We start from the raw sequence: 23834 nt of genomic DNA on the forward strand, positions 1-23834 counted from the left end.
CACTGACCTGACTGTCACTGTATGCACTAACTGTAAGCACTAACCTGACTGTCACTGTATGCACTAACTGTAAGCACTGACTGTAAGCACTGACCTGACTGTCACTGTATGCACTAACTGTAAGCACTGACAGTATGCATTGACCTGACTGTCACTGTATGCACTAACTGTAAGCACTGACCTGACTGTCACTGTAAGCACCTACCTGACTGTCACTGTAAGCACTAACCTGACTGTCACTGTATGCACTGACTGTAAGCACTGACCTGACTGTCACTGTATGCACTAACTGTAAGCACTGACCTGACTGTCACTGTATGCACTAACTGTAAGCACTGACCTGACTGTCACTGTATGCACTAACTGTAAGCACTGACCTGACTGTCACTGTATGCACTAACTGTAAACACTGACCTGACTGTCACTGTATGCACTAACTGTAAGCACTGACTGTAAGCACTGACCTGACTGTCACTGTATGCACTGTCACTGTATGCACTAACTGTAAGCACTGACAGTATGCATTGACCTGACTGTCACTGTATGCACTAACTGTAAGCACTGACTGTTACTGTATGCACTGACTGCAAGCACTGACCTGACTCTCACTGTATGCACTGACTGTAAGCACTGACCTGACTGTCACTGTATGCACTAACTGTAAGCACTGACCTGACTGTCACTGTATGCACTAACTGTAAGCACTGACCTGACTGTCACTGTATGCACTAACTGTAAGCACTGACAGTATGCATTGACCTGACTGTCACTGTATGCACTAACTGTAAGCACTGACTGTAAGCACTGGCATGACTGTTACTGTATGCACTAACTGTAAGCACTGACTGCAAGCACTGACCTGACTCTCACTGTATGCACTGACAGTATGCATTGACCTGACTGTCACTGTATGCACTAACTGTAAGCACTGACTGAAAGCACTGACCTGACTGTTACTGTAAGCACAGACCGTAAGCACTGACCTGACTGTTACTGTATGCACTAACTGTAAGCACTGACCGACTGTCACTGTATGCACTAACTGTAAGCACTGATCTGACTGTCACTGTATGCACTAACTGTAAGCACTGACCTGACTGTCACTGTATGCATTAACTGTAAGCACTGACCTGACTGTCACTGTATGCACTAACTGTAAGCACTGACCTGACTGTCACTGTATGCACTAACTGTAAGCACTCACCTGACTGTCACTGTATGCACTAACTGTAAGCACTCACCTGACTGTCACTGTATGCACTAACTGTAAGCACTGACCTGACTGTCACTGTATGCACTAACTGTAAGCACTGACCTGACTGTCACTGTATGCACTAACTGTAAGCACTGACCTGACTGTCACTGTATGCACTAACTGTAAGCACTGACCTGACTGTCACTGTATGCACTAACAGTAAGCACTGACCTGACTATCACTGTATGCACTAACTGTAAGCACTGACCTGACTATCACTGTATGCACTAACTGTAAGCACTGACCTGACTGTCACTGTATGCACTAACTGTAAGCACTAACCTGACTGTCACAGTATGCACTAACTGTAAGCACTAACTGTAAGCACTGACCTGACTGTCACTGTATGCACTAACTGTAAGCACTGACCTGACTGTCACTGTATGCACTAACTGTAAGCACTGACCTGACTGTCACTGTATGCACTAACTGTAAGCACTGACCTGACTGTCACTGTATGCACTAACTGTAAGCACTGACCTGACTGTCACTGTATGCACTCACTGTAAGCACTGACCTGACTGTCACTGTATGCACTCACTGTAAGCACTGACCTGACTATCACTGTATGCACTAACTGTAAGCACTGACCTGACTATCACTGTATGCACTAATTGTAAGCACTGACCTGACTATCACTGTATGCACTAACTGTAAGCACTGACCTGACTGTCACTGTATGCATTAACTGTAAGCACTGACCTGACTATCACTGTATGCACTAACTGTAAGCACTGACCTGACTATCACTGTATGCACTAACTGTAAGCACTGACCTGACTATCACTGTATGCACTAACTGTAAGCACTAACCTGACTGTCACTGTATGCACTAACTGTAAGCACTAACCTGACTATCACTGTATGCACTAACTGTAAGCACTGACAGTAGACACTGACTAACCTTTCCTGTGCAGGAGACCGTTACATGTTTCTACAGTCACTCACCCACCTCCTCCCAACAGCTTCTCATTGACCCTACAACTGACTGCTGAGAGACTGTAGATTGGAGTAACTGTAATCTTACATTTCATGGAAGATCACTGTCTGAATGATATTTATGTGCCCCCCCGCCCCCTGATCACAGCCTTTTATGTGTAACCAGGGCATTAGATAATGTTTGAGTTTTGGGCCCTTTATCCACAGATTTGTTTCTGTATTATGGATGAAGACAAGGTTCAGTAAATGCGGTCGTGCAGTTTACAGAGCTCTGATATCACAATTAGTCCATTATTACAGGGCAGGAAATAAGTTGTGAAGAAAAATGATCAATTTTGAGGATAAAAGCCATAAATTTCATTAGCACTAGTAATGCATGTGATGTTTCTGCTGGAGATAGTAGTCGTCCTCAGTTAACATTGAACAATAGGCCCTTGTACATGCAATTAGTAAGCATTCAAGTATTCAACATACATTCATAACGCGTTTTCATGCTGTAAGTCCACATGAAAGTGTTACGTATTCCTCAGTAAGTCATGCAGCGCTGTCACTAGTCCTCAGTAAGTCATACAGCGCTGTCACTAGTCCTCAGTATGTCATACAGCGCTGTCACTAGTCCTCAGTAAGTCATACAGCGCTGTCACTAGTCCTCAGTATGTCATACAGCGCTGTCACTAGTCCTGAGCATGTCATACAGCGCTGTCACTAGTCCTCAGTAAGTCATACAGCGCTGTCACAAGTCCTGATCATGTCATGCAGCGCTGTCACTAGTCCTCAGTAAGTCATGCAGCGCTGTCACTAGTCCTCAGTAAGTCATGCAGCGCTGTCACTAGTCCTCAGTATGTCATACAGCGCTGTCACTAGTCCTCAGTATGTCATACAGCGCTGTCACTAGTCCTGAGCATGTCATGCAGCGCTGTCACTAGTCCTCAGTATGTCATACAGCGCTGTCACTAGTCCTGAGCATGTCATGCAGCGCTGTCACTAGTCCTGAGCATGTCATACAGCGCTGTCACTAGTCCTGAGCATGTCACGCAGCGCTGTCACTAGTCCTCAGTAAGTCATACAGCGCTGTCACTAGTCCTCAGTAAGTCATACAGCGCTGTCACTAGTCCTTAGCATGTCATGCAGCGCTGTCACTAGTCCTCAGTATGTCATACAGCGCTGTCACTAGTCCTCAGTAAGTCATACAGCACTGTCACTAGTCCTCAGTAAGTCATGCAGCGCTGTCACTAGTCCTGAGCATGTCATGCAGCGCTGTCACTAGTCCTCAGTAAGTCATACAGCGCTGTCACTAGTCCTCAGTATGTCATACAGCGCTGTCACTAGTCCTGAGCATGTCATGCAGCGCTGTCACTAGTCCTCAGTATGTCATACAGCGCTGTCACTAGTCCTCAGTAAGTCATACAGCGCTGTCACTAGTCCTGAGCATGTCATGCAGCACTGTCACTAGTCCTCAGTATGTCATACAGCGCTGTCACTAGTCCTCAGTAAGTCATACAGCGCTGTCACTAGTCCTGAGCATGTCATGCAGCACTGTCACTAGTCCTGAGCATGTCATGTAGCGCTGTCACTAGTCCTCAGTAAGTCATGCAGCACTGTCACTAGTCCTGAGCATCTCATGCAGCGCTGTCACTAGTCCTGAGCATGTCATGCAGCACTCTCACTAGTCCTCTGTAAGTCATGCAGCGCTGTCACTAGACCTGAGCATGTCATGCAGCGCTGTCACTAGTCCTCAGAAAGTCATGCAGCGCTGTCACTAGTCCTGAGCATGTCATGTAGCGCTGTCACTAGTCCTCAGTAAGTCATGCAGCACTGTCACTAGACCTGAGCATGTCATGCAGCGCTGTCACTAGACCCGAGCATGTCATGCAGCGCTGTCACTAGTCCTCAGTAAGTCATGCAGCGCTGTCACTAGTCCTGAGTATGTCATGCAGCGCTGTCACTAGTCCTCAGTAAGTCATGCAGCGCTGTCACTAGTCCTGAGCATGTCATGTAGCGCTGTCACTAGTCCTCAGTAAGTCATGCAGCACTGTCACTAGACCTGAGCATGTCATGCAGCGCTGTCACTAGACCTGAGCATGTCATGCAGCGCTGTCACTAGTCCTGAGTAAGTCATGCAGCGCTGTCACTAGTCCTGAGTATGTCATGCAGCGCTGTCACTAGTCCTCAGTATGTCATACAGCGCTGTCACTAGTCATGAGTATGTCATGCAGCGCTGTCACTAGTCCTCAGTAAGTCATACAGCGCTGTCACTAGTCATGAGTATGTCATGCAGCGCTGTCACTAGTCCTCAGTATGTCATACAGCGCTGTCACTAGTCCTCAGTAAGTCATACAGCGCTGTCACTAGTCCTGAGCATGTCATGCAGCACTGTCACTAGTCCTCAGTATGTCATACAGCGCTGTCACTAGTCCTCAGTAAGTCATACAGCGCTGTCACTAGTCCTGAGCATGTCATGCAGCGCTGTCACTAGTCCTGAGCATGTCATGCAGCGCTGTCACTAGTCCTCAGTAAGTCATGCAGCACTGTCACTAGTCCTGAGCATCTCATGCAGCGCTGTCACTAGTCCTGAGCATGTCATGCAGCGCTCTCACTAGTCCTCTGTAAGTCATGCAGCGCTGTCACTAGACCTGAGCATGTCATGCAGCGCTGTCACTAGTCCTCAGTAAGTCATGCAGCGCTGTCACTAGTCCTGAGCATGTCATGTAGCGCTGTCACTAGTCCTCAGTAAGTCATGCAGCACTGTCACTAGACCTGAGCATGTCATGCAGCGCTGTCACTAGACCTGAGCATGTCATGCAGCGCTGTCACTAGTCCTCAGTAAGTCATGCAGCGCTGTCACTAGTCCTGAGCATGTCATGTAGCGCTGTCACTAGACCTGAGCATGTCATGTAGCACTGTCACTAGTCCTCAGTAAGTCATACAGCGCTGTCACTAGTCCTCAGTAAGTCATGCAGCGCTGTCACTAGTCCTCAGTAAGTCATGCAGCGCTGTCACTAGTCCTGAGCATGTCATGCAGCGCTGTCACTAGTCCTGAGCATGTCATGCAGCGCTGTCACTAGTCCTGAGCATGTCATGCAGCACTGTCACTAGTCCTTAGCATGTCATGTAGCGCTGTCACTAGTCCTTAGCATGTCATGCAGCACTGTCACTAGTCCTTAGCATGTCATGCAGCACTGTCACTAGTCCTGAGCATGTCACGCAGCGCTGTCACTAGTCCTTAGAATGTCACGCAGCACTGTCACTAGCCCTGAGCATGTCACGCAGCGCTGTCACTAGTCCTGAGCATGTCACGCAGCGCTGTCACTAGTCCTGAGCATATCACGCAGCGCTGTCACTAGACCTGAGCATGTCACGCAGCGCTGTCACTAGTCCTTAGCATGTCATGCAGCGCTGTCACTAGTCCTGAGCATGTCATGCAGCGCTGTCACTAGTCCTCAGTAAGTCATGCAGCGCTGTCACTAGTCCTGAGCATGTCATGCAGCGCTGTCACTAGTCCTGAGCATGTCATGCAGCGCTGTCACTAGTCCTCAGTAAGTCATGCAGCGCTGTCACTAGTCCTCAGTAAGTCATGCAACGCTGTCACTAGTCCTGAGCATGTCATACAGCACTGTCACTAGTCCTGAGCATGTCATGCAGCGCTGTCACTAGTCCTGAGCATGTCATGCAGCGCTGTCACTAGTCCTGAGCATGTCATGCAGAGCTCTCACTAGTCCTCTGTAAGTCATACAGCACTGTCACTAGTCCTCAGTAAGTCATACAGCGCTGTCACTAGTCCTCCGTAAGTCATACAGCGCTGTTACTAGTCCTGAGCATGTCATGCAGCGCTGTTACTAGTCCTGAGCATGTCATGCAGCGCTGTCACTAGTCCTGAGCATGTCATGCAGCGCTGTCAATAGTCCTGAGCATGTCATGCAGCGCTGTCACTAGACCTGAGCATGTCATGCAGCGCTGTCACTAGACCTGAGCATGTCATGCAGCGCTGTCACTAGTCCTGAGCATGTCATGCAGCGCTGTCACTAGTCCTGAGCAAGTCATGCAGCGCTGTCACTAGACCTGAGCATGTCATGCAGCGCTGTCACTAGTCCTGAGCATGTCATGCAGCGCTGTCACTAGTCCTGAGCATGTCATGCAGCGCTGTCACTAGACCTGAGCATGTCATGCAGCGCTGTCACTAGTCCTGAGCATGTCATGCAGCGCTGTCACTAGACCTGAGCATGTCATGCAGCGCTGTCACTAGTCCTGAGCATGTCATGCAGCGCTGTCACTAGTCCTGAGCATGTCATGCAGCGCTGTCACTAGACCTGAGCATGTCATGCAGCGCTGTCCCTAGACCTGAGCATGTCATGCAGCGCTGTCCCTAGTCCTGAGCATGTCATGCAGCGCTGTCACTAGTCCTGAGCATGTCATGCAGCGCTGTCACTAGTCCTGAGCATGTCATGCAGCGCTGTCACTAGTCCTCAGTAAGTCATACAGCGCTGTCACTAGTCCTGAGCATGTCATGCAGCGCTGTCACTAGTCCTCAGTAAGTCATACAGCGCTGTCACTAGTCCTCAGTAAGCCATGCAGCGCTGTCACTAGTCCTCAGTAAGTCATGCAGCGCTGTCACTAGTCCTGAGCATGTCATGCAGCGCTGTCACTAGCCCTGAGCATGTCACGCAGCGCTGTCACTAGTCCTGAGCATGTCACGCAGCGCTGTCACTAGTCCTGAGCATATCACGCAGCGCTGTCACTAGACCTGAGCATGTCACGCAGCGCTGTCACTAGTCCTTAGCATGTCATGCAGCGCTGTCACTAGTCCTGAGCATGTCATGCAGCGCTGTCACTAGTCCTGAGCATGTCATGCAGCGCTGTCACTAGTCCTCAGTAAGTCATGCAGCGCTGTCACTAGTCCTGAGCATGTCATGCAGCGCTGTCACTAGTCCTGAGCATGTCATGCAGCGCTGTCACTAGTCCTCAGTAAGTCATGCAGCGCTGTCACTAGTCCTCAGTAAGTCATGCAACGCTGTCACTAGTCCTGAGCATGTCATACAGCACTGTCACTAGTCCTGAGCATGTCATGCAGCGCTGTCACTAGTCCTGAGCATGTCATGCAGCGCTGTCACTAGTCCTGAGCATGCCATGCAGCGCTCTCACTAGTCCTCTGTAAGTCATACAGCACTGTCACTAGTCCTCAGTAAGTCATACAGCGCTGTCACTAGTCCTCCGTAAGTCATACAGCGCTGTTACTAGTCCTGAGCATGTCATGCAGCGCTGTTACTAGTCCTGAGCATGTCATGCAGCGCTGTCACTAGTCCTGAGCATGTCATGCAGCGCTGTCAATAGTCCTGAGCATGTCATGCAGCGCTGTCACCAGACCTGAGCATGTCATGCAGCGCTGTCACTAGACCTGAGCATGTCATGCAGCGCTGTCACTAGTCCTGAGCATGTCATGCAGCGCTGTCACTAGTCCTGAGCAAGTCATGCAGCGCTGTCACTAGACCTGAGCATGTCATGCAGCGCTGTCACTAGTCCTGAGCATGTCATGCAGCGCTGTCACTAGTCCTGAGCATGTCATGCAGCGCTGTCACTAGACCTGAGCATGTCATGCAGCGCTGTCACTAGTCCTGAGCATGTCATGCAGCGCTGTCACTAGACCTGAGCATGTCATGCAGCGCTGTCACTAGTCCTGAGCATGTCATGCAGCGCTGTCACTAGTCCTGAGCATGTCATGCAGCGCTGTCACTAGACCTGAGCATGTCATGCAGCGCTGTCCCTAGACCTGAGCATGTCATGCAGCGCTGTCCCTAGTCCTGAGCATGTCATGCAGCGCTGTCACTAGTCCTGAGCATGTCATGCAGCGCTGTCACTAGTCCTGAGCATGTCATGCAGCGCTGTCACTAGTCCTCAGTAAGTCATACAGCGCTGTCACTAGTCCTGAGCATGTCATGCAGCGCTGTCACTAGTCCTCAGTAAGTCATACAGCGCTGTCACTAGTCCTCAGTAAGCCATGCAGCGCTGTCACTAGTCCTCAGTAAGTCATGCAGCGCTGTCACTAGTCCTGAGCATGTCATGCAGCGCTGTCACTAGTCCTGAGCATGTCATGCAGCGCTGTCACTAGTCCTGAGCATGTCATACAGCGCTGTCACTAGTCCTGAGCATGTCATACAGCACTGTCACTAGTCCTGAGCATGTCATGCAGCGCTGTCACTAGTCCTGAGCATGTCATGCAGCGCTGTCACTAGTCCTCAGTAAGTCATACAGCGCTGTCACTAGACCTGAGCATGTCATGTAGCGCTGTCACTAGTCCTGAGCATGTAATGCAGCGCTGTCACTAGTCCTGAGCATGTCACGCAGCGCTGTCACTAGTCCTGAGCATGTCACGCAGCGCTGTCACTAGTCCTGAGCATATCTCGCAGCGCTGTCACTAGACCTGAGCATGTCACGCAGCGCTGTCACTAGTCCTTAGCATGTCATGCAGCGCTGTCACTAGTCCTGAGCATGTCATGCAGCGCTGTCACTAGTCCTCAGTAAGTCATGCAGCGCTGTCACTAGTCCTGAGCATGTCATGCAGCGCTGTCACTAGTCCTGAGCATGTCATGCAGCGCTGTCACTAGTCCTCAGTAAGTCATGCAGCGCTGTCACTAGTCCTCAGTAAGTCATGCAACGCTGTCACTAGTCCTGAGCATGTCATACAGCACTGTCACTAGTCCTGAGCATGTCATGCAGCGCTGTCACTAGTCCTGAGCATGTCATGCAGCGCTGTCACTAGTCCTGAGCATGTCATGCAGCGCTCTCACTAGTCCTCTGTAAGTCATACAGCACTGTCACTAGTCCTCAGTAAGTCATACAGCGCTGTCACTAGTCCTCCGTAAGTCATACAGCGCTGTTACTAGTCCTGAGCATGTCATGCAGCGCTGTTACTAGTCCTGAGCATGTCATGCAGCGCTGTCACTAGTCCTGAGCATGTCATGCAGCGCTGTCACTAGTCCTGAGCATGTCATGCAGCGCTGTCACTAGACCTGAGCATGTCATGCAGCGCTGTCCCTAGACCTGAGCATGTCATGCAGCGCTGTCCCTAGTCCTGAGCATGTCATGCAGCGCTGTCACTAGTCCTGAGCATGTCATGCAGCGCTGTCACTAGTCCTGAGCATGTCATGCAGCGCTGTCACTAGTCCTGAGCATGTCATGCAGCGCTGTCACTAGTCCTCAGTAAGTCATACAGCGCTGTCACTAGTCCTGAGCATGTCATGCAGCGCTGTCACTAGTCCTCAGTAAGTCATACAGCGCTGTCACTAGTCCTCAGTAAGCCATGCAGCGCTGTCACTAGTCCTCAGTAAGTCATGCAGCGCTGTCACTAGTCCTGAGCATGTCATGCAGCGCTGTCACTAGTCCTGAGCATGTCATGCAGCGCTGTCACTAGTCCTGAGCATGTCATACAGCGCTGTCACTAGTCCTGAGCATGTCATACAGCACTGTCACTAGTCCTGAGCATGTCATGCAGCGCTGTCACTAGTCCTGAGCATGTCATGCAGCGCTGTCACTAGTCCTCAGTAAGTCATACAGCGCTGTCACTAGACCTGAGCATGTCATGTAGCGCTGTCACTAGTCCTGAGCATGTAATGCAGCGCTGTCACTAGTCCTGAGCATGTCATACAGCGCTGTCACTAGTCCTGAGCATGTCATGCAGAGCTGTCACTAGTCCTGAGCATGTCATGCAGCGCTGTCACTAGTCCTGAGCATGTCATGCAGCGCTGTCACTAGTCCTGAGCATGTCATGCAGCGCTGTCACTAGTCCTGAGCATGTCATGCAGCGCTGTCACTAGTCCTTAGCATGTCATGCAGCGCTGTCACTAGTCCTGAGCATGTCATGCAGCGCTGTCACTAGTCCTCAATATGTCATGCAGCGTTGTCACTAGTCCTCAGTAAGTCATACAGCGCTGTCACTAGTCCTGAGCATGTCATACAGCGCTGTCACTAGTCCTGAGCATGTCATGTAGCGCTGTCACTAGTCCTGAGCATGTCATGCAGCGCTGTCACTAGTCCTGAGCATGTCATGCAGCGCTGTCACTAGTCCTGAGCATGTCATGCAGCGCTGTCACTAGTCCTGAGCATGTCATGCAGCGCTGTCACTAGTCCTGAGCATGTCATACAGCGCTGTCACTAGATCTGAGCATGTCATGCAGCGCTGTCACTAGTCCTGAGCATGTCATACAGCGCTGTCACTAGTCCTGAGCATGTCATACAGCGCTGTCACTAGTCCTGAGCATGTCATACAGCGCTGTCACTAGTCCTGAGCATGTCATGCAGCGCTGTCACTAGTCCTGAGCATGTCATACAGCGCTGTCACTAGACCTGAGCATGTCATGCAGCGCTGTCACTAGACCTGAGCATGTCATGCAGCGCTGTCACTAGTCCTGAGCATGTCATGCAGCGCTGTCACTAGTCCTGAGCATGTCATGCAGCGCTGTCACTAGTCCTGAGCATGTCATACAGCACTGTCACTAGTCCTGAGCATGTCATGCAGCGCTGTCACTAGTCCTGCGCATGTCATGCAGCGCTGTCACTAGACCTGAGCATGTCATGCAGCGCTGTCACTAGTCCTGAGCATGTCATGCAGCGCTGTCCCTAGACCTGAGCATGTCATGCAGCGCTGTCACTAGTCCTGTGCATGTCATGCAGCGCTGTCACCAGACGATCCAGGCCATCGCCTAGAACACTGCGTGATATTGGGGCTCAAGTTGCAGGCGTAAAATGCCATTATTAAAAAAGCAATGATTGCAGGAACATGCAAAGTCTATTGCAAGATTTGTATAGGGTTGCACAGGTAACATTTGGTTACCTTGTGAAATATGCACATTAAGTATTAATAAAAACCATTTTACTACATCAGATACAGCGCTACAACTCCGGTACAAAAACCATGTGCTGTCAGGGGAGCACCGAGGAGCAGGCCCGGGAACAGAGGGTACAAGAGGCACAGCTGTACCGGGGCCCACAGATAAATCCATCTATAACCTCTGCCTGCGCCCTGCTGATCACTGCAGCGTGACACAGGTAGCAATTATAGATAGATCTATATATGGGATCTGGGAAGCCGTTGACTCTTCATCTTCAGGCACCGCCAGTAGCTATTGCAAAAACGTTTTCATTTGTTTAGTGCAACGCGGCGTGCATGACATCATGACGTTACGCTGCACCGCACCACTATAAGGCAGAGGAGTAATGGCGTGAAGAGGAGCAGCCAGAAGGCTCCGGAGACAAGAAAGAAGGTAAGTGTCTATGGGCTGGAGCCGGAGGGAAGAAAGGATGGAGCTGGACAGATAGAAGGGGGCTAGATGGAGCGACACTGGGGGTCTAGAGAGACAGAAAGAGGCTGGCTGAAGCTGGAGACACCGGGTGGCTTGAGAAACAGAAGGGGGCTGGCTGGCGTTGGAGAAACACTGGGAGAGGCTGGAGAGACAGAAGGGGGCTGGCTCGAGCAGGAGACACCAGGAGGCTGGAGAAACAGAAGGGGGCTGGCTGGCGTTGGAGAAACACTGGGAGAGGCTGGAGAGACAGAAGGGGGCTGGCTGGAGCTGGAGAGCTGGATACACCAGGAGGCTGGAGAAACAGAAGAGGGCTGGCTGGCTGGCGTTGGAGAAACACTGGGAGAGGCTGGAGAGACAGAAGGGAGCTGGCTGGAGCAACACTGGGCGGCTGAGGAGCCACTGGGAGGGCTGAAGCTATACTGCAGGGCTGGAGCTGCAGAAACATGGGGGAATGAGGATGGAGAGACACAAGAGGAGATGAAGCTAAAGAGAACTGGGGAAGTGGCTGGAGATTATCCACAATTAATGACACATTACTTCCTCCTTTGCCCCCTCAGCTGTGCTGGTGTGCATGCGCAAGCCACAGCCACCTATTGGGGGGGGGGGGGGACCGTCTATTTCGCCTCCGTGCACTTGGAATGGGTGCATATGCTGGAGCTCTATTTTCTGGGCATGGGCCGAGTGGTGATAAACAAATTATTGATGGTCTCCCTCTGCATCAGCCAGTAAGTCACTGGAAGTATGGCGCTGAGCTATGATGTCACAGCACAGCACTACATTCCCCGCTCTACACAGGGGGTGGGGGAGATGTACTAAGCCTTGAAAAGTGATAAAGGAGTGATAAAGTACCAACCAATCAGCTCCTGTCACTTTACAGGCGGTGTTTGAAATATGGCAGGTAGGAGCTGATTGGTTGGTACCTTATCACTTTTCAAGGCTTAGTACATCTCCCCCAAGGTGTGAAAGGCAGCACCCATGCTGCAGTGCCCAAGAATGGGGTGTGGCACACGGTGTGTTTCTGCCTGCCCTGAGTACTGACCTTGGTGCATTCTGATCTCTTTGCTACATGTTCTCTTAAGCTAGGTACGATGTGCACCAGGACGTTATGTCGGCCCGTCAGGCTGACATATCATAGCGCGGGAACACATTAGAGAGATGTTATGAACGACAAAGCGACCACTTGTTCCATTCTTCAACAACATAAATGGGGCCGCTTGTGACATCGTCCTGTTTGACGTGCAGCACATCAAACCTGACAACGTCACATGCCACCGCGGGAGCGCGCATATTGTGCATACACACTGCACAATATGTCGTTACGTAACGAGATTGCTGCAGCGTGTACCCGGATTTACTTCTATGTCATTTGTTTCGGTTTCTATTCTCCAATAAATAATGAGTTGTAAAAGGTCTGAGAATGAAAATTCCAAAAATATACTGGTAGTTTAATTGGCTACGGACAAAAAAAAATTAACCCTTGTGTGTATGTGTGTGTACATGTGACGGGGAATATAGAGTGTAAGCTCCAGTGGTGCGGGGACTGATGTGAATGGCCAAATGCGCTATACAAATAACTAATAGTAAATAATGATCAGACAGAGGAAATTGTATCATATGTGTACAGAATAACTACTGTGCCGTTTGTCCATCTTACAAAATAGGAAGATTATCAGGGACAAACCATGAAATCCGGTAGTGTGGGTGGATGTTATGGTGCATAAACACGGTCAGATTTTATGACAGATCTGAACGATAACGATTTTAAAAATCGTTCAATCGTTCATATCTGAAAGAAAATCTGACATGTGAGCCTGCAACGATGAACGATGCGCGTTCCCGCGTGTGAGATAACGCTATCTGACATCTGATGCGTTTGCAGTCAGATTCAGACGATTTCATTCATTTTAATACTGTCTGAAATCGTTCGTAGTTCATGAAATTGTTGGTAAAATCGTCCATTGTTCATCTGAGAAATCTGCCCGTGTGTATGCACCATGAGGGTTAATCGGCATCTCTGAGAGAAATCCCTGCAGCACATGGCTGGGAGAGCGAGAGAGAGAGAGAGAGAGAGAGAGAGAGAGAGAGAGAGAGAGGGAGAGAGAGAGGGAGAGGGAGAGAGACCCATGCACCCCTCCCCCTCCCTGTGTGATGAAATCCCTGTGACAGGATGCGGGTGTGCGGTGGAAAGTGGGGGGGGGGGGATGAAGTCATAGTCTGCCCCTCCCAACCTTCCCCTTCCCTCTGTCCCAATCACAGAGTCTGTATACATTCAACTTACTCCCAGCCAGAGGCAGCACAGAGAGAGCCGGGCGCAGTCTGAGCATTCGCTGTCACAGGCTACGGTTCATTTATTAGCATTTACTTATATATAGCGCCAGCAGACTCCAGCTCAGGGGCCACCATGGGTAAGGGCGACAAGGACACCTCAGCCTTCGAGAGGACGTGGAACAGCACCACCAGCAGTGGGTACTGCAGCCAGGAGGAGTGTGACCCAGAGCTGGAATTATTCTACACAGCAAAGACCTCCATCCTCCCCAGGAGATCCCCGGCCAAGATACAGGTCAGATGCCGCACTGGGACAGCGGGGTACCGGGCCTGCATATGCCAGCCTAGACTATATATAACTGGCACCGCTGTGCCGGGCATAGAGCACATCTACATATTAGTAAAGTGTCCAGTATCACAGAGACCTTGGTGCACTACAAGCCCCAGCATGTCATGTTCGTATGCATTTTATTTGCATAATAAATTCTCCAATAGAAGCCCAGAGACTAAGGGAGGGTACACACTTGTACAAATCGGAACGCCAAATGGGGCATATCGTGCAGTGTGTATGCCTGATTGCGCGGTCCCGCGGGTCGCTCGCCATATCGTGTGATCGGCCGTGCTGCATGCTGGACTGTGTAGTTTAATGGAGGACGGAACGAGTGATCGTACCGTCGTTCATTAAATCTTCCACGTGTGTTCCGGCAATCTTGCATGGTTCAGAGCGAAGGGCAATTGCTCCGACCATCGGCAAGATTGCCGGTCGTTCTAGAGTGTACCCACCTTAAGAACAGATGTAAGAATAACATGTAACATTCGGAGCTAGAGGAAGCTTATCGTGCAGTTGTTCAGTAGTGAAAATAGGGACATTTCTCTGGACAAATCATTAAACCCTGCGATTGTAGCTGGAAATGAGGGACAGTTGCTGACTATGAATTATTAGCAGAGCTGCAGTGTGATAGAGAAGCTGGGCGGCCAGGGCTGGTATAAGCTGGGAGGGTACTTTGTGCTGACGGCAGCTGTACAGTTACAGTGTGCTAGAGTGCAGCAGGGCTGGGCCGGCATGACGGGTTCCTGATACTAATCATCTAATTGGGTTTCTGATACTAATCATCTAATTACACAGATTCATCATGTGCAAGGAGCCAATTACATGTACTGCAATCACTAACCTGAGCATTTTACATATATATTAACTTATATATTATCTATCGCACTACTATATACGCTGTCTCTACAGGCCTATATAACAAATGTTAATGAACATTACATATGAAGGACTAATCATCTCTTATGGTGCGTATACACAGTACGATTAAAATGAACAATATCATTCATATCGTGCATTTTCCGGTGCCTCCAACCCACCAACGACCTGCAATGCGCGTGTACGTATAGACGATATCGTCCGTCGCCCGTGCATGCGGGCCAACAAGGTCGATATCGACTAGGTTACTATAGGGACCTGCGATCGTTGATCGCGGGTCGTTGGCCATCATCGTTGGTGGGTTGGTGGTGTGCTGGATGATCGATATCGATGATGATTGTCCCGTGTGTATGCGCCATAGCACTTTGCTCAGTGTGCTCTATGTAATGAACCTGTCTCTGCAGCCAGCACTATCAGCTAATGCTGACACAGAACACAGATTACAGTGTACCTACAAAAGATGATAGGGAATAGTGTGACCACAGGCAGGAGAACTGAAAAGCCAAATACCTGTATGTCGTACATGTGTATATATATAGGTGTGCGTGCAAGTTGCACATTACTTTACACTAAAGGTGATATATAGATACACCCCCCCAAAATTCCATGTTATATATACAGATCACTACTAGCACCAGCTACAGGAAACTACTAAGGTGTAATCAGCAAAGTACACAAAGAGCTCTGTAGTCTGTACAGATCCGAGGCTGCTTCACCCATTTCCTTCCTATGTGCTTTCCGGCTCTGTGGTTCCCAGGCCTGAGGCCGCCTACATGACAGACACAAGCCCAGCTTCCCTCCAGCTCAGCCACATTCTGCAGCAAAGAGCAGAGGGCGGGGGGGGGGTTCCCAGTGACCAATTCAGCTGCTACCAGCCCCCTAAGCACTGATGCAACTCTGAGCAAGCAGGGTACTAAGGGGAGGGGTACTAAGGGGAGGGGGGAGAGGAGCAGAAGAGGAGAGGGAGCAGAAAATGTGGGGAGAGCGCAGCAGCCCCAATATCACAGGTGTAGTTATGCTACAAATGAATATATTAACGTATGAATATTCTCCTGTAGCCGGGTTCTGCATAAACAATATACAGCTGCAAATAGCAGTTTGGTTCTTCACTTTGGTTTGCAATGGTGCCGGTCAGAGCATGAGATAAATGCCCATATTGCACCAGGGCCATCGAGAACCACGTTGGAAGCACCCAAATTCCATTTCCATTATCATAGAAGATACTAAGGGTGTCGTACAGGCTGACAGTAATGCAATCTCTTCTGTGTACATCGCTGCATGACATGCATACGGCACTATCACATTTCATTATAACCACATTTCATTGCAAAATGTCTCCAAACCTTTCAGTTTCTAAATTCAACCCTGACCATTAGGAGCACTGTGATCCCTGTCTTTTATGCTTGTGTGATCCCTGTCCTGTACACTTGTGTGATCCCTGTCTTTTATGCTTGTGTGATCCCTGTCCTGTACGCTTGTGTGATCCCTGTCCTGTACGCTTGTGTGATCCCTGTCCTGTACGCTTGTGTGATCCCTGTCCTGTACGCTTGTGTGATCCCTGTCCTGCATGCTTGTGTGATCCCTGCCCGGTATGCTTGTGTGATCCCTGCCCGGTATGCTTGTATGATCCCTGCCCGGTATGCTTGTGTGATCCCTGCCCGGTATGCTTGTGTGATCCCTGCCCGGTATGCTTGTGTGATCCCTGTCCGGTATGCTTGTGTGATCCCTGCCCGGTATGCTTGTGTGATCCCTGTCCTGTATGCTTGTGTGATCCCTGTCATGTATGCTTGTGTCATCGCCCTCTTTAGTGTATGTATGATCCCTGTGTTTAGTGCTCTATTGGTCTGATTCAGTAAGGATCGCAACTGCCATTGCAATAGCGATTACACATACAGTCTCACTGCGACAGTATGCTAATCCTCTGTGATCGCTATGCAGTCACAGCACTACATAAGGACGCCCACCTTACCTTACACTCATCCGTAATACTTAGCAAGACTGAGAAACCATCGGTAACATCACAGCCTCACACACACTTACACAGGCTCTGACCTTACTCAGGAATTACTAACCTCATCACACACAGTGATTACACAAGACTGAGAGACCATCAGTAACATGGAGTACCATCACATCCTCACACACACTTACACAGGCTCTGACCTTACTCAGGAATTACTAACCTCATCACACACAGTGATTACACAAGACTGAGAGACCATCGGTAACATGGAGTACCATCACATCCTCACACACACTTACACAGGCTCTGACCTTACTCAGGAATTACTAACCTCATCACACGCAGTGACTACACAAGACTGAGATACCATCAGTAACATGGAGTACCATCACAGCCTCACACACACTTACACAGGCTCTGACCTTACTCAGGAATTACTAACCTCATCACACACAGTGATTACACAAGACTGAGACACCATCAGTAACATGGAGTACCATCGCAGCCTCACACACACTTACACAGGCTCTGACCTTACTCAGGAATTACTAACCTCATCACACGCAGTGACTACACAAAACTGAGACACCATCAGTAACATGGAGTACCATCACATCCTCACACACACTTACACAGGCTCTGACCTTACACAGGAATTACTAACCTCATCACACACAGTGATTACACAAGACTGAGACACTATCAGTAACATGGAGTACCATCACAGCCTCACACACACTTACACAGGCTCTGACCTTACTCAGGAATTACTAACCTCATCACACACAGTGACTACACAAGACTGAGAAACTATCAGTAACATGGAGTACCATCACATCCTCACACACACTTACACAGGCTCTGACCTTACACAGGAATTACTAACCTCATCACACACAGTGATTACACAAGACTGAGAGACCATCAGTAACATGGAGTACCATCACATCCTCACACACACTTACACAGGCTCTGACCTTACACAGGAATTACTAACCTCATCACACACAGTGATTACACAAGACTGAGAGACCATCAGTAACATGGAGTACCATCGCAGCCTCACACACACTTACACAGGGTCTGACCTTACTCAGGAATTACTAACCTCATCACACGCAGTGACTACACAAGACTGAGAAACCATCGGTAACATGGAGTACCATCACATCCTCACACACACTTACACAGGCTCTGACTTTACTCAGGAATTACTAACCTCATCACACGCAGTGATTACACAAGACTGAGAAACCATCGGTAACATGGAGTACCATCACATCCTCACACACACTTACACAGCTCTGACCTTACTCAGAAATTACTAACCTCATCACACGCAGTGACTACACAAGACTGAGACACCATCGGTAACATCGGTACCACCGCAGCCTCACACACACTTACACAGGCTCTGACCTTACTCAGGAATTACTAACCTCATCACACACAGTGACTACACAAGACTGAGAAACCATCGGTAACATCGGTACCACCGCAGCCTCACACACACTTACACAGGCTCTGACCTTACTCAGGAATTACTAACCTCATCACACACAGTGACTACACAAGACTGAGAAACCATCGGTAACATCGGTACCATCGCAGCCTCACACACACTTACACAGGCTCTGACCTTACTCAGGAATTGCTAACCTTCCAGTGCGCAGTGAGTACTCAGGCTACGTAGGCCATCGCAGTGGATAATTTATGCACGCCCCTGTACCGCTGTTCAAACGAGCTGGCACACCTGCGTTTCTCCGACCCCCCCTTCCCCCCCGTCACCACCCCCAAACGGTACTTCCTGTCAATCACTCTACATAGTCTCTGCGATCGCAGTGTCTGGTTCACGCACTGCGATGCATAGGCATGCGTAGAATGCAACAATCAGATGCTTGAGTGCATAATCGCAGTTGCGGTCCTTGCTGAATCAGGCCCTCTGTACGATCTCTGACCTCTGCAACACACCCTCCATAAACTATAGAAGCCGAGCTGCGAATGCGTTCTGTGAGGCTGCGGTTTTATTACTGTGAGAGATAAATGTGTATAAGTGGCAGAATGCTTGTGTCTTTATATGGGGGATCTCTATTTGCAAAGGGTTTTGCGCAGATGAAGCCGCAACCAGTAAAACCAGTTCCATGTGATTAGGATCAGGCTGGATAATGACAGCAGCCGCCTGAACCTGGGGTGGTGACTGATACCGGAATAACCTGATTTAATAAAATCTCTGTTTTCCTTTTAGGATGAGAAGCCGGAAAAACAGCCACCGGCCCTGAGCCAGAAAGAGACTGAGCAGAAGATTAAGGATTATAACTCTAAAATCAAGAGTAACCTCTTCATGAGCATGGTGCGTCGTGTAACTTGTGTGACCACTCATGTCAGCAAGACCCTTGTACCGCGGAATAGGCAGCACTGACAGACAAGACTCCGCGGTACAGGCAGCACTGACAGACAAGACTCCGCGGTACAGGGAGCACTGACAGACAAGACTCCGCGGTACAGGCAAGACACTGACAGACAAGACTCCGCGGTACAGGGAGCACTGACAGACAAGACTCCGCGGTACAGGCAGCACTGACAGACAAGACTCCGCGGTACAGGCAGCACTGACAGACAAGACTCCGCGGTACAGGGAGCACTGACAGACAAGACTCCGCGGTACAGGCAAGACACTGACAGACAAGACTCCGCGGTACAGGCAGCACTGACAGACAAGACTCCGCGGTACAGGCAGCACTGACAGAATAGACTACAAAGTACAGGCAACACTGACAGATAAGTCTCCGCAATACAGGCGACACTGGTAGACGAACTCCACACACTACAGGTTACACTGACTGACAGGACGCTGCACTACAGGTTACACTGACTGACAGGACACTGCAATACAGGTTACACTGACTGACAGGACACTGCAATACAGGTTACATTGACTGACAGGACACTGCAATACAGGTTACACTGACTTACAGGCACTGCAATACAGGTTACACTGACTGACAGGACACTGCAATACAGGTTACACTGACTGATAGGACACTGCAATGCAGGTTACACTGACAGGACGCTGCAATGCAGGTTACATTGACTGACAGGACACTGCAATACAGGTTACACTGACTGACAGGACACTGCAATGCAGGTTACACTGACAGGACGCTGCAATGCAGGTTACACTGACTGACAGGACACTGCAATGCAGGTTACACTGACAGGACGCTGCAATGCAGGTTACACTGACTGACAGGATGCTGCAATACAGGTTACACTGACAGGACGCTGCAATGCAGGTTACATTGACTGACAGGACACTGCAATACAGGTTACACTGACTGGCAGGACACTGCAATACAGGTTACACTGACTGACAGGACACTGCAATATGGGTTACACTGACAGGACACTGCAATACAGGTTACACTGACTGACAGGACGCTGCAATACAGGTTGCACTGACTGACAGGACACTGCAATACAGGTTACACTGACTGACAGGACACTGCAATACAGGTTACACTGACTGACAGGACAGCACTCCCTGGATGAATCTATAACATAATAAAAGGTAGAAATACTGCACGTCAGTCTATCTGTCTGGCTAGTAACCATCTAATCCTGCCTTTTACCAATAACAGTCCTCTGTCTAATTCCTAGAACAAAGATGGCTCTTACACTGGGTTCATTAAGGTACAGCTGAAGCTCATCCGCCCAGTCTCTGTCCCGGCCGCTAAGAAGCCCTCGTGTGAGCGGAGAGGGGCTGGCCGCTCTCAGGCAGTGAAACGCAGAACCTCCTTCTATCTTCCTAAAGATGCCTCCAAGCACCTGCACCTCAGTTCCCGCACCCCGGCGAGTGAGGTCATCCAGGCGCTCCTGCGCAAATTTACTGTTCTGGATAACCCCAGGAAATTTGCCCTTTTCCAGAGGACAGAGCAGGACGGCCAGGGTAAGAGCCTATGCTGGTGTATCTGCTTCTACCTCTCGACCTACTGTCATTAGGGGCTCCAGTCAGTGTGAGACAGAACGCCTTTAGCACTCGTTTCTGACGCTACATCATCAGTGCAATATTTAGGAAACCGCTAAACTCACCGCTGTTTATGATGAGCCCCATATGCCTTCTATATCTGGCGTAAGCGGTACAGTCCCCGGCTATGGGGACCCAGCAAAGCCTTTCCGGCTTCACCTAAGCTCCCCAGGCTTTGCGCATTTGTCAGTAAACAACTGCTGGCAGCACAATAGAGAATGGCGCGGAGGAGGGTGACACCATTGAATCTCGCTGTACAGGAAAGTAGTGTTAAATATCAGCGATATATTGATATCACTGAGAGATGCGGTTATACTAAACAAAATGTTACCAGTAAATATTATTGATGTTGTAATCTCCGTTTTTCCTGCAGTGAGTTTGAGAAAGTTATCGGATGAAGAGGAGCCGCTTACGCTGCGTCTGCTCTCTGGACCGTGCGATAAATCTCTGAGCTTCGTACTGAAGGAGAATGAGACTGGAGAAGTTAATGTAAGTTCCTGTTCTGTAACAGTCAAAACTTGTCCATGTCAGCGCTTCCTATCCCATCTTCTCTATCTCACTATTACTCTACGGCAGGGATGGGGAACATCAGGCCCTGGGGCTATATAAGGCCCCCGGAATCATTTGGTCTGGCCCTCTGAGATTTTTTCTGCCAGCCTCATCTGCCTATAATGGCACCATGCAGCCAGAATCTATGCAGCAGTGCTGCCTGGAGCGTCCTTAGGACACTACAGATGGTCACACTGCTGCCCTTACAGCTCCCCGGAGCATCCACAGGATGCACCGGGCATTGCTGTAATCACCGGCGATTGTGGCCCCGCCCCCATGTGATGCCACACGGAGGGGCGTCGTCTTCACCAGGCCCGCAAATAATGTTATATATATCAAAACGGCCCTCGGCAGAAAAAAGGTTCCCCACCCCTGCTCTACGGTATCACTTCTGCATCCTCTTCCCTAACCAGTGTTTCCGCCTTGCAGTGGGACGCCTTCAGCATGCCTGAGCTTCAGAATTTCCTGCGCATTCTCCAGCGGGAGGAGGAGGAGCACCTGAGGCAGATCGTTCAGCGCTACGCTCGCTGCCAGCAGCAAATGCAGGAGGCCCTGGCATCACGTACCCCTGGCTGAGTCGCAGTGCGTGCACCCTAGGGAAGGAGCGCATGAAGACTGCAAGGCTGATCCAGAAGACGCAACCGTGGTGTGACTGGAGACTGAGTGCAGGGGTGATAGCGCCCCCCTCAGGACATATGTGAGTGAGCGGAAGAGAGAGTGTGTCTGTATGGGACACGTGGAGCTGCATCTGTCACTGTGACTAATGCACAGAGAGAGAGAGAGAGGCTGGAATATGACACTAAGGGGACGTATTAGCCTCACAGCTCAGGCAGACAGAAGCATAGACATCTGCACAATGCTGTCTTCCTGCTGTCCAGGACTTCTAATAATAGTTTCCTCAGGACAAAACAGCCTTAGTTTCATAATAGGCAATTGTATGGACGTGTAACATTGAGTACGAGCAGCCAGCGCCAGATCTGGCAAAGGAAACCTGGGCTACTGTACAGCCAACCATATTACCTCCTGCTGTGTGCCGCTGCGTCGGGCGAGGTGGCTGCTGCTGCCGCCTGGTTCTTGTCTGATTTATTTGTTACTTTGCACTTAATAAAGTTTTACTACAAACTTGAATGACTGAAACCTCTGTATTACCGCTCCCTAGGGCTGCAACGGGAATCTCTACAACCTATATATAGAGCCGTAGCTAGGGTAGTGCGCCCGGTGCCATCGCACAGGGCACCACAGGTCAGGGGGCGCTGTTTGGGCCTGTCAAATTTCTGTTTATTATCATTCTCACTTGTAGCTTCCTCTGATTTCATCTCCAGCATCTCCTGGCCTCTCCTATCTCTTCCCTGGCCCTTCCCCATGAGGCCATGGCCCTCTCTCAGGTGCACTATATTATGTCCCTATTTATCCCCAGCATCTCCTGGCCTCCCCTATCTCTTCCCTGGCCCTTCCCCATGAGGCCATGGCCCTCTCTCAGGTGCACTATATTATGTCCCTATTTATCCCCAGCATCTCCTGGCCTCTCCTATCTCTTCCCTGGCCCTTCCCCATGAGGCCATGGCCCTCTCTCAGGTGCACTATATTATGTCCCTATTTATCCCCAGCATCTCCTGGCCTCCCCTATCTCTTCCCTGGCCCATCCCCAAGAGGCCATGGCCCTCTCTCAGGTGCGCTATATTATGTCCCTATTTATCCCCAGCATCTCCTGGCCTCCCCTATCTCTTCCCTGGCTCTTCCCCATGAGGCCATGGCCCTCTCTCAGGTGCGCTATATTATGTCCCTATTTATCCCCAGCATCTCCTGGCCTCTCCTATCTCTTCCCTGGCCCTTCCCCATGAGGCCATGGCCCTCTCTCAGGTGCGCTATATTATGTCCCTATTTATCCCCAGCATCTCCTGGCCTCCCCTATCTCTTCCCTGGCCCTTCACCATGAGGCCATGGCCCTCTCTCAGGTGCGCTATATTATGTCCCTATTTATCCCCAGCATCTCCTGGCCTCCCCTATCTCTTCCCTGGCTCTTCCCCATGAGGCCATGGCCCTCTCTCAGGTGCGCTATATTATGTCCCTATTTATCCCCAGCATCTCCTGGCCTCCCCTATCTCTTCCCTGGCCCTTCCCCATGAGGCCATGGCCCTCTCTCAGGTGCGCTATATTATGTCCCTATTTATCCCCAGCATCTCCTGGCCTCCCCTATCTCTTCCCTGGCCCTTCCCCATGAGGCCATGGCCCTCTCTCAGGTGCGCTATATTATGTCCCTATTTATCCCCAGCATCTCCTGGCCTCCCCTATCTCTTCCCTGGCCTTTCCCCATGAGGCCATTCCCCTTTTTTTGTGTG

At 50.1% G+C, this 23834-nt stretch overlaps 1 protein-coding gene across 2 annotated transcripts in view; it reads left to right on the plus strand.

Annotated features, from left to right (window-relative positions):
* Positions 1-22615, plus strand: part of RASSF1 (Ras association domain family member 1) — an 85536-nt gene extending 62921 nt beyond the window's left edge. The window contains exons 1-5 of one of the 2 annotated variants that reach the window (XM_088459068.1): positions 13716-14047; positions 19168-19272; positions 20580-20868; positions 21320-21435; positions 21925-22615. In XM_088459068.1, coding sequence (XP_088315194.1) covers positions 13889-14047; positions 19168-19272; positions 20580-20868; positions 21320-21435; positions 21925-22071 — 816 coding nt within the window. In that variant the 5' untranslated portion in view covers positions 13716-13888 and the 3' untranslated portion in view covers positions 22072-22615. Of the gene's footprint in view, positions 1-13715; positions 14048-19167; positions 19273-20579; positions 20869-21319; positions 21436-21924 lie in introns of those variants that run through there. The other variant, XM_088459069.1, reaches the window with a different exon arrangement.
* The last annotated feature ends 1219 nt before the right edge of the window (positions 22616-23834 follow it).

This window comes from Taudactylus pleione, unplaced genomic scaffold (genome assembly GCF_031769625.1).
Source record: "Taudactylus pleione unplaced genomic scaffold, aTauple2 ptg000893l, whole genome shotgun sequence".
Lineage (NCBI taxonomy): Eukaryota > Metazoa > Chordata > Amphibia > Anura > Myobatrachidae > Taudactylus > Taudactylus pleione.